The sequence below is a fragment of the Vigna umbellata genome, chromosome 2 (genome assembly GCF_029865625.1).
Source record: "Vigna umbellata cultivar VRB3 chromosome 2, Vumbellata_1.0, whole genome shotgun sequence".
Classification (NCBI taxonomy): Eukaryota; Viridiplantae; Streptophyta; class Magnoliopsida; order Fabales; family Fabaceae; genus Vigna; species Vigna umbellata.
In genome coordinates this window covers 11,635,308-11,646,717 of record NC_142166.1, presented here as the reverse complement: position 1 = coordinate 11,646,717, position 11,410 = coordinate 11,635,308, and the positions used below count along the sequence as shown (strand labels likewise).

At 30.9% G+C, this 11,410-nt stretch overlaps 1 protein-coding gene across 4 annotated transcripts; it reads left to right on the top strand.

Moving 5' to 3' along the window:
- Window positions 1-2,903: 2,903 nt before the first annotated feature.
- Window positions 2,904-6,647, top strand: LOC124845383 (NAP1-related protein 1-like). Of its 4 annotated transcripts, none has more exons than XM_088106148.1 (10): window positions 2,904-3,148; window positions 3,411-3,533; window positions 3,622-3,672; window positions 4,113-4,184; window positions 4,323-4,436; window positions 4,526-4,587; window positions 5,219-5,279; window positions 5,411-5,470; window positions 5,611-5,658; window positions 6,323-6,647. In XM_088106148.1, exons 1-10 carry the CDS (start codon window positions 3,026-3,028, stop codon window positions 6,407-6,409), a joined length of 801 nt encoding a protein of 266 aa, XP_087962274.1. In that variant the 5' UTR covers window positions 2,904-3,025; the 3' UTR covers window positions 6,410-6,647. The 4 variants fall into 4 exon arrangements, with proteins under 4 accessions (XP_087962274.1, XP_087962276.1, XP_087962275.1 ...); XM_088106150.1 differs by having other exon boundaries at window positions 2,905-3,148; window positions 5,414-5,470; XM_088106149.1 differs by having other exon boundaries at window positions 2,906-3,148; window positions 6,326-6,647.
- Window positions 6,648-11,410: the final 4,763 nt, after the last annotated feature.

Below are 11,410 nucleotides of genomic sequence, written 5' to 3'. Positions count from 1 at the left end.
AATAAAAATCATGAAACCTTGTTTACTATTAATAGAAGAAAAAACCTTTACAAAACTGATATGGAAGAGTTATTAGATCAAAATGTCTTTTGCCTCGTGACAATATAGTAAGATCATTGATTGTCGCACAAGAAGGATTATGTATTAAGTTCTTATACAATGTATCTCCTTCTATGTTATTACACACATAAATTACATGAAAAAAAGAGATATATAAAGAGAGAGGGAGAGTATGCACAATACTTTAATATTGATTTGTCTCACACACAAATTATGTATAGTTCTTAATCAACTAATTGAGTTTCACTAAGACTAATAATGTTATGAAATGCAATATGAGTAAAATGAGACCATCTTGTTTATGATTAAAACGTTATAAGTCATCTTCAATGTTGGAAGTCTCACATCGACTAGAGATAAGGCCAATTTAAAGTATATAAGTGGATGCAAACCTCACCTTACAAGTCAATTTTGTGGGGTTGAGTTAAGCTTAAAGTTCACTTTTTAACATGACATCAGAGTTAGATTAGAGCCTATCCTAGCGAGATTTGTGTGGACATATTGTTTCACCCGTTATCGGGCCACTATCGGACCACCCACTATTGTCTAGTCTCACGCTCGAGATGTATATACCTCAGCATGAGGGAAGTGTGTTGGAAGTCCCAACTAAAGATAAAGCCAATTTGACTCTTCCACTATGGAGGGCTCAATAAAGAATATTTCATACTTCAAAGGATCCAATTATGACAACTCATTAATAGCTCATGGTGTTGCTTTAAGATCCTCAAAAGTAAAATATAAGATTCTTGCTCTTAATGCTCAGAAGTTCAAGAAAATTACATTTACAAAAGACATATGTCTAATGATCATTAAGACAAAAATTAAATCATGAGAAAAAGAACATGTCTTTCCAATCAAACAAAATTAACATTGATGAGAAAAAGAACATGTCTTTCCAATCAAACAAAATTAACATGTCAAAAAAGTAAAAAAAAAAATATACGAAAGAGAGAAAAATATAAGTCTTAGATAAATTTATTATATATATATATATAATAAAAACAATATTATATAACAAATATATTAAGGTTTTCTTTAAAAAAATAAAAAATATATACTCCTAATTAGCCGGTAAACATTTTACTTTTAATCACGTGAATATCCTTATTAATATAAAATTAAGTAAACATTTTTAAAGAAAATATAAAAATGTTTATATTTATTGAAAAAATATTTTAAACATACAAAGAAACATGTTTAAAAAATAATAAAAAATGTACTTTTTGAATGAACTTTCTTACTAAGAAAGTGGAGTTTAACTATGATTTTAATTATATATTTTAAAAAATAATTTATAAATATTTTGAAAAATAATCTTTTGCAAAAAATATATATTCTATGGAAAGAGTTTATCAATAACATAAATATATCTTCACAAGTTAAATGTTAATATTTAACTATATAAAATAAAATATTTATGTTAAATTGGTTTAACTAATACTTTGTTTTCTATATTGAAATAAATATTTAATTATTTTTCAATATTTTGTTATTCGAGTTTCAATTTTGTTTAAAATCACAAAATGATGATTTTTTTTAATAAATGTCATTTGTCATTATCTTAAATTTTTATTTATTTATTTTCTTTATTTTTCATATCTTCATTTCTTTTCCCTTTTTTCATCACACTATCCTTCATCCCTTTCTTCTTTCTCTTATCCAACATTGTCCCTTCATCTCATTTCTCCTCCTTTTTCACACACCACCAACCCTAACTCCGTAATCTCCATACCATCATAAAAAACCCCTAACTCCTATTCCTCTCTTTCTCTCTCAATTTTGTTCATTAAATGGAAGCTACCATACTTGTGGTTTTACTTCAGCTTGTACTAGAAGCATATGAGCTCTTTGATGATCTTTTACTTTTGTTAAGATGAGTATGTGGTATATTAAGGTCCCAAAGAAGATATGCTAATGTTTTTTTGAATCTTTAGGTTACTAACTTCCACGTGGAAGTTGTAGATTTTCTTTGAGGTATTTATAATTTTTTTAATGGTTAAATTTAAATCCTTTAAAAAGTTGTTATGGTTTAAAACTTGATATTTTCGTATGTCACGTGACCTCCAAAAAGATTAAAATCAATATTGGATTATCCTTCAAAATCCTATCAAATTATCTTAGTGTTAAAGATTGCATAAACCTTTAACAATTATAGATTTGGAAGTCTATAGAGTCTATGTTTATTACTCCCTTTGATAAATAAAAAAATAATCCTTCAATTTTGCCCACAGCTAGGTTTTGTGTTAAAATGGGAGTTCTTTAAGACTTGTTTGTCATGAGATTTTACCTTGATCAATAGACATAAGTTTCTTTTATATTTTTAGAAAGATTTACGTATAAACCTATTTAAATGTGATAATGATGTGAAGTTTGCATTATCAAAGTTGATGCTAGTGTAAGGGAGGAGGAGAAAGAAGATAAAAAGAATTGTGTAGAAGAGGTTAAAAAAGAGAGTGATGAAATGGTGTGGTAAGAGAAAAAGAAAAAAGATGAAAAAAAAAGAAATGCTAAAAAATAAAGAAAAAAAATTAAAAGAAAAAGTTCCAAATATTAACCTTTGGTCCTTACCAGATAAGACTAATGTCCATTTTAAAGCCAAAAATACTAATTAAACTTATTAAATTTTGATTATATTTTTATAGATATATATTTATATAGTAAATATTATTATTTTTTAAAAATCCCTCTCATAAAAAAATATAGAAAATGTAAGTTCCTAGCCCACAAAATCAAGTTCAGGGTGAAGGAAACGACGACTTTACCCCTGAAATGGACAGATGTCATCCGGTAGCTCATTTATTTGGTGCACCCCGGACACTGCGCACGAACGACACATATAAAACCCCAAAACCCTAAGTCTTCACTTCACTACTACCCTGTCTCGCTCTGCCTAAACCGTGCTAGGGTTTTACGAAGCAGCTACGCAAGAACCCTCGGGCCGTCCAGAACAAAATAAGGAAGAAAGATGGTGGCCGACAGGACCAAGAAGTTGAAGGTTTCCGAGAAGGGGGAGAACCTCGACGAAATCGACGGAGAACTTGTCCTTTCCATTGAGAAGTTGCAGGAGATCCAAGACGAGCTGGAAAAGGTACCAATTCTTCAATATTCCACTCGGTTTCCTTCTTCCTCTTTTTTTTTTTTTTTTCCAATATCGCGGATTACGGTTCTTCCCTCGTCATTTTTTGAGGTTTTTATGTGACGTTGGAAATGTGACTCTGCTTTTGGAGCCTCCGAATTGCACGCGCTAAATGTGATTGCTTTTATGTTTGATTATCTGTTTCTGGTTTCGGAACGTGATCCATTAACCTGTTGTTTGTGCTTTGGTTTATTTGTTGGCTGTGTTGTTTTAGATCAACGAAGAAGCCAGCGACAAAGTTCTCGAGATAGAGCAGAAGTACAATGAGATTAGGAAGCCCGTTTATGACAAGCGGAATGATATTATCAAGTCAATTCCTGATTTTTGGCTAACTGCTGTGAGTTTGACTATACACATTTTATTAGATTTATATACATGTGTTGTTGGGAATACCTTGTTTATTATTATTTGTTGTCCTTTTGCAGTTTTTGAGTCATCCTGCTCTTGGTGATCTTTTGAACGATGAAGATCAGAAGGTCTGGTCTCTTTTTCAGTTTTCTAAAATTGGATGGGCTTACTTTGGTTTGTTTGAGTTTGTGTACCACTGTGCATCTATGAAGTGATATGGTCTTGTTTATTCGATGGTATTTAAATGGCATTTGAAACCCTTGTAAGTTGTTCTGTTTTAGTTTTTGTTCCCAAAGAGTTATGCTTGTTACACAAGCCTTTTTAATAGTAGAACACAGCAACCTAGGTGCTGGATGCTTTTTGAATATTCTTTCTTTAAATTGACTTGTGCTTGCATCAGCAGATAGCTCTAGTTGAGTGATTGCTTTAAGTTGTTTACTTTTCTGTTCTTTTTAATTACTTGGGACCTAATTTTTACATGGAAGTTCGTCAAATACTATTGTTACTTTGGTTACAGATATCTTCTAATGCGTAACTTTAATTCATTAACGATTCCCTTATTTTGTAGATATTTAAGTATTTGAGTTCTCTCGAGGTTGAAGATTTTAAAGATGTCAAATCAGGCTACTCAATCACCTTTGTAAGATGCTTTCCTCTTTCCCTTGCTATAGACCTATGGAATGTTTTGCAAGACAGTCAGTTTAAGAAGTTTATTTTTTTGTAGGGACTGTTCATTTAATTGAATAATAACCCCTTCCAAAATTGATTTTTTGTTCAGAATTTCAACGCCAATCCCTATTTTGAAGATACAAAACTTGTAAAGACTTATACTTTCCTTGAGGAAGGAACAACAAAAGTCACTGCCACTCCCATAAAATGGAAGGAGGGCAAGGTAAGATTATGACATTAACTTTCGGAATTCTTTTATCAACTTATGCTGCTTTTGTTTTGTTTCTGAACCCCTAATCGTTAAACATGAAGAGCATACCCAATGGAGTTAGTCATGAGAAAAAAGGGAACAAGCGGGCTCCTATTGATATCAGGTTGGTTCCTATCTATGATTCAAGTGTTTTTCAATTAAAATTTGACAACAAAGAAATCAATGGTCGCACAGGCTCTGTTAACTGGCAATTGTTCTGGCTTTCCATTATTTGTATTATCGATAACCAGAACTGTATTTTTTTTGTTTGAGTTCGCTCGGGGGTTGCTTTCTCTTTAAGGGGACTGAGATATGTCTGATCTGCTAAGAAATATACTTGACCTGATCACAGATCCATTTACATTACATTGGATTATCAACTACCAATGCAGTGCATATATGACCAATTTTAATACTGTGGACTAGCATTTTTTTTTTATAATTTATGCTCTATTTCTTCATTTATAAAACATTTTCCATATGGTCAATGGGCATTGCTTTCAGAATAGTTGTGTTTGGACTTTTATTTTCCTATAGTTAATATCTGGAAATGAATTCAATTTACTAGTGTATGATTGCAAACAATTTTTTACTACAAAAAATGAACAAATAAAACATTTTCTTTTACGCTTCATTCTTGTTTAATAAATTATCAATTAATGATTTTATATAAAATTATTGACAAAAATCCTTCTGTAAACATATTATGAAACAAATAAACAATTGTTCTCTTATTCTCATTTTAATGCATGCAGCTTCTTTAGTTGGTTTAACGACACTGAGCAAAAAGATGAAATTGATGACATCCATGATGAGGTATATTTTTTCTGGATTTGATCATTATGCCATGTGCATCCATGCTGTTTTTTCTCTTATCATAATAATTGACTTCCTTTAGTTTGTGTATTTTAGTCATAAATTTTAGTGTTATATTTATTTCTAAATAGCAGGTTGCAGAATTAATCAAGGATGATTTATGGCCAAATCCGCTTACTTATTTCAATAATGTAAGTTAACTTTCATTTCTGATATCCTTTTCTCTTCAGAGACAATAATGCTTCTTGGTTTTGAATCATTCATTTTACTATCAATATTATTTTGTTCCTTGTATCTTACAATAATTGCAATAACAATTATTTTGGAACAGGAAGAACCTGATGAAGATGAGGGTGATGAGGATGAAGCTGATGATGAGGTAACTGATGTACTCTTGTATTAGAATAAGATTAGTTGATTAATGCTATTGATTTTTTCTTTTATATTGCTTTGGAATGTGACAGTTTCTTGTTATATCTGTAATATGTACTGTGCACTACCATTTATTGGGTAGTATGTTTTTTGGGGCAGATGGGAAATATGTGTAATATATATTACACATACAGTTCCTGTGTAATATTTTATCAACCACTGTGTCGTCTGGACAAATTTTGTTATGTTTACACTCACCAACTAACACTTGCGCCATCTCCATTTCATTAAGTTGGCATGAATGTGTGACATCACCACGTTATATTCTATTACAAGGTACATTAACCATGACTGAATGTGTGAATTGTGCAAATATGATGGTTTCAGCATTGACCCATTGCCAACCATTAGTGAACATCGTGTGGAATGTCATTAAATCATGCTCTTAGTTGTGCTATCGAGATTTTAATTTTGTATCAATTCAGTGTTATGTACACTTGTGAATATGGTTACATGTAGAAAATGCAGATCTCAGAACTGACATTTAGTCTTGCTGCTCTTATCAATTGCTTTATTCCCTTTGGGTTTTGTATTTATAATCACTTTACTACTATTGAGATAGTATATACAGATATATATGGTGTATTATAAAATGTATATTTCCCTGTCAGCAGGGGAAGGATGACGGTGACTCTGAAGATGATGATGATGAGGGTGAGGAGGATGACGATGAGGGGGAGGAAGATGATGGCAAATGAAAAATACATTATGGTCATATTACCTTTTTTTTGCGTTGTAGGAGTATGTAAGCGTTCTTTAGGGGATGATCATATGGCCACCCTTTGTGGTTATCAACTTATCTCGGCAGGTGAAGCTACCAAGGCTAGTTATTGGTTCTCTCTGACTATAGTCATATTTATTGTCCTATGGAGTTATTTCTGGTTTAATCCCTTGTGCACTTTTCATATACTAATGTTATATCGGTTTTTTTATAAACCTTTCTTGTGGGATTACCTAGTAAAGTTGCAGTATTTATTGTATAGCAGTTTCAGTTCGGTATTTTCTTAGGGTGCAGGAGTATGGAACCATTTTTTACAAATGAGAAACGACCCCTAGGCAAATATTCAATTACTATTTCAGTGTTATCCAATCTATTTAATTACTTGCATGAGTCACATTTGAGTGTGTTATCAAGTTCTATTGAATCTGATGAGACTTTTTCCAGTTTAAATTAGATGCAGTAACATTTGGCGTCCTGGGCAACTTTTGAGGTTTGCTAGTATCATTATTTTGAGATAACCATTGATTGTTTGAGAATAATGGTCATCTTTCTCCTCTTATTAGATTTAAAAACTGTACCTTGTTTTATTTTAATGTAAAATACGTTTTTAAAAAGTTCCATGTACATTGTATATTTATGAATCAACACAGTACAAAGAAAATTTCAAAGCTACCGGAGGCAACGTAAATGTACCAAAGCATTTAGACATACTGATGATGTGTGTTGTTGGCCAATCTTGTCAATGGAATTTAATATGAAAATACAGTGACACTTGTTAATTTATCAAACCAGTTGTCATTAATTCTGACATCTATCCCATGTATTCGAACTATTTCAGGATGAATGAAATCTACATTATATGTTTTTACGGTTCAGAAATTTGAGGCTTCCAAGAAATCGTGCGAGTAAAGATAGTTTCGAATGAAACAGCATCATAATATCCATAATTTAAGAGTGCCATATTGTAATCTGAGTTGATGCTCATTGGACGTTAATAGACGAAGTACCGACTGATTCGGGATAAATAATATACTAATCTATTTATTATCTAATTAAAGACGTATTAAAGCGAATCTAATTTATTCATGCTTCATTTAATTAAATTATTATTTTCATTCATTATTATTACTTTATAAATAAATATCTAATTCTCGTTTCTAAGGCTTTATTGGAATAAGGGAGTCAAAGTCGGAACAAGAAAAAGAAAAGATGAACAATGAGGCTGTTTTAATAATGGAATTGAAGAAAAATGAGTAAAGAGTTTTAATGTGTATGTATTCATTTGATAAAAGTGAAAAGATATTATTGTTATCTTTAAGCAATGTCTTAAGTTATCATTAATGTTATATTACGTAAATTTAAAGATGACACAAATATATAAGGGTATTTCTGACAAATTTGTAAACCTTGACTTTGGTGGCAATTCAATCAATCAATGGGTGATAGATTTTTGGGTGAGGGCAGTTTCATCCTGCACCTCCGTAACGTTTTTCCAGCACCCTCATATTTTGTTTCCCATTTTTGTCTTTTTTGAATTCAGAATCTTAAGTTGTTTTTTGACTTTTGAATTTAAATTGTACAATTTAAAAATATGTTTTAAATTATACAATTCTAAAGTAAAAATATTTTCAGATTATACAATTTAAAATAATTTTTTTAAGAAAAAATAGTTCAAACAAATCTTATTTTAAAGTTTAACATAACATCTAAACGAAATAATATTTAATCATTTAGAATAAAAAATAAAAAGTGTTAAATGCTACACCTTAAGTATCTTAAACAATATAGGAGCGTCTAATTAGAATAGCATCTAAAGAATGTTTAGTGTCTAGAATAAGCGCTAAATATTATAGAGAATTATAATAGAGTGTCTAAAATAAATAGTGTTTAACGAAATACTAGACAATGTTAAATGCTATAATTTGAAATGTTCAATGTTAAATGCTATAATTTGAAATGTTCTAAAAGACTTAATGTTACTCAAACAGACTATGTTAAACGATAGTACTTAGATCATGTCTAAATGTTTAAGATTGTTTACGCTTTAAAGCATGTACTTTCTAATACTTTTTTGTATGTTGAGGTGTGCTATAATTTTTTGTGCAAATTTTCTCCTTTATCAAAAAGTTTGCTCAGAATCAAAACAATATTAAGATATAGGAAGATATTCAAAGAATATTTAATACATGCTTTATGTCTCCTCTTTCTGTACGCACAACACAGTTGCTCTGCCAAGACGCAATATAACATCTGACTTTACCTTAAGGGCTACATCCATAGAAGATAGTCAAAAACTTCGAGTAATGAATTTTTTCCGAAGATGTCTATATAAAGAGGACTACATGAAGAGAAGAAATCAAGAAATATATTATTGCAATAGTTCATTGATGAGTGCATATTTATGTCCTCATTTAACTTTTAATATTGGATTCTTATTTGGTTTTTGTACTTTAAAAGAATATTTTAATTAAGATTTGTTATAATTGAGTTTATTGAGCATGAGATACAAAAACATGATAAAAATAACTTTTTAGTTGCATAAATGAGTAATAACGAAACTTAGATGATACATAGGTTTTTCAATCATTATGCGTTCACAACCGAATCCTCGTGCCCTAAGAATCAAAATTCATCATTCAATGAGTAATAACACACATCCTACGTATACTACTTTATAACAATTTCAGAGATAGGTCCCACAATAGACCTAGCTAAGATTAGAAGCCAACAAAGTCCCACCATGCATCATTTATACGATTTTCCTATTTTCCCCTACAAAGCACTAAGTGCTTGGATATCCTCATCTCATTGTTTAATAACCTTTGAAACCATAAATGATTACATAAACTAATTCTCTTTCCATATAAGGGTCAATGGGTCCAATGGTGGCACAACACAAATCAATTATCAAATGATTTGTGATTTCCATAATTAAATATCAATAATTCAATCCCACATACCTAATTGTTTTCATTATGCCTTCAAGCTATACACACCAGCTTGGCTATCAACATTCATGTACATTTTCTGTTGTTTGTTTATAACTATTTATACATCAGGATACATAACTTTGTATTGGAATTACAAGAGCAGTTGTGTAAACTTAAACTAGACAACATGAGACTCCATTCCACAAACACAAAATATACCTCGACAGTAAGGCCTCTAGACAACCTTCCTCCATGAAGGTAACCTCCCTTGACAATGACAATGATAATAAACATGCAGATCAAGATCCTTCAACACCAAAAAGACATCGTGACTGGGTCACCGTACATTCATGACCTCTTCATGGCACTCAACATAAGGTAGGGGAAGGGAAACAACCTCCTCCTCGTGGTAGTCAGCGATAATCACTACCAATGCAGGGAAACAAAGAGGGCTTCAGTGAAACAACAAATGAATAGATGCACAAAATGAATTGGGAGAAGGAAAACCTAACTTAAACCAACGTACCACAGGGGAAGGGAAGCAACCTCCTCCTCGCGACAGTAAGCGGCATTCACCGGTACAAGGGAAAGAAGGAACAAAGGGGGCAACACGCAAAATGAATTGGGGGAAGTAAAACCTAAGTTATATCATCGATCAAATTGCCGGCATGCTATATCCATTTATAAACTAAATTATATATACCTTATCGATGGATACTAAATCATATATACCTTATCAACGAATATATCCACTGGTAGATACAATGGACACATCACGAGAAATCCATCAGAAATTAACATTTATCAAGATATATGATTTTGTATCGACATAAGGGTGTGGTAAAAATCTCACGTCATCTACACATAAAACAAATTTAGAGTATATAAGTAGGTGTCAAAACCTAATTTCATCCAGGTCATTTAAAATTTATTTCTATGGTTTTAAAAAAGGTAGAGATTTTTTAAACAAATTTACAGTATATAAATAGGTGTCTAAACATAATTTCATCCTGATCATTTAAAATTTATTTTTATGATTTTTAAAAAATAGAGATTTAAATAGTTTCTTTTAAGAAAAAAATAATAAAAATATAGTAAATAAATAATAACTATACGTAGAAAAAACGAGAAATAATAAATTTAAAAAATTTAAACAAAAATTAAAAATTTAAAAAATTAGAAAACTTAAAATTTAAAATGAAGAAAGAATAAAAAGAATGATAAAAAGGAGGAAGAGAAAACTTTTTATTTATCAAAATCATGATAATCACATAAGTTAGTTTGGCTCTTTTTACAACCTATCTCATTTTATTTCCTTATCCTTGTGGCCAATATATTTTCTTGTAATATTTTTCTATTTCTTCAATAATTTTTTTAACATAGGTTAATAACGCAACAATTTTTATCACATTCATTATCTTCCATGTATTTTTTTCTTTAAAAAAAAATTGTTTCCACTCAGGAGATGCCATGGTCCCATTACATTTTTCTATTTCATTTGTTAATTACTTTCCTTTTTTTTTCCACCTTTTCTAACTCTGTATGCCATACTCCATTCCTAAAATCCACCCCCACATGGCGCCATTTCACTCACATTTCCTACGCTCTCCAAAATTAGCTCCAATCACACGTTGACAAGTGGCAGTCACATTTCTCATTCATTTAGTGCATCAACTTGCTTTTTAAAATTTCGTTAAAGTGAAACGGGAGAGGGCGGGAATGGACGTTCTTAAGATTATATAAGCCTCAGTGTTAGATAATTTAGGGGTTTTGGAGTTTTGAAAAATCAGTTGAAGGAAACAAAGAAGAGGAGCAAGTGAATAAGAGAAGAGGAGCAAGTGAAGAGGAGAAGCTAGTGAGTGAAGAAGTGTCACGCATTGGAGATATTTTCTATTCTTAGATTACATCGATTGTCGATTCAATCGTTGAATTCTATCATCTGTTTGATTTGTTTTCACGATATGCTATGTGAATTGCATCGGGAATGACATTATAATCCTTGAGTTTACCTCTTCGATTTCTTCTTCTTCGTTGTTCTTATGTTCTGT

What these genes read in the sequence shown, in the direction of transcription:
- LOC124845383 (XM_088106148.1), top strand. Translation starts at nt 3,026, where the DNA reads ATGGTGGCCGACAGGACCAAGAAGTTGAAGGTTTCCGAGAAGGGGGAG. An exon ending in CGCTTACTTATTTCAATAAT is followed by an intron (nt 5,471 to 5,610) that starts GTAAGTTAACTT and finishes ATTTTGGAACAG; the next exon opens with GAAGAACCTGATGAAGATGA. An exon ending in AGGATGAAGCTGATGATGAG is followed by an intron (nt 5,659 to 6,322) that starts GTAACTGATGTA and finishes TTTCCCTGTCAG; the next exon opens with CAGGGGAAGGATGACGGTGA.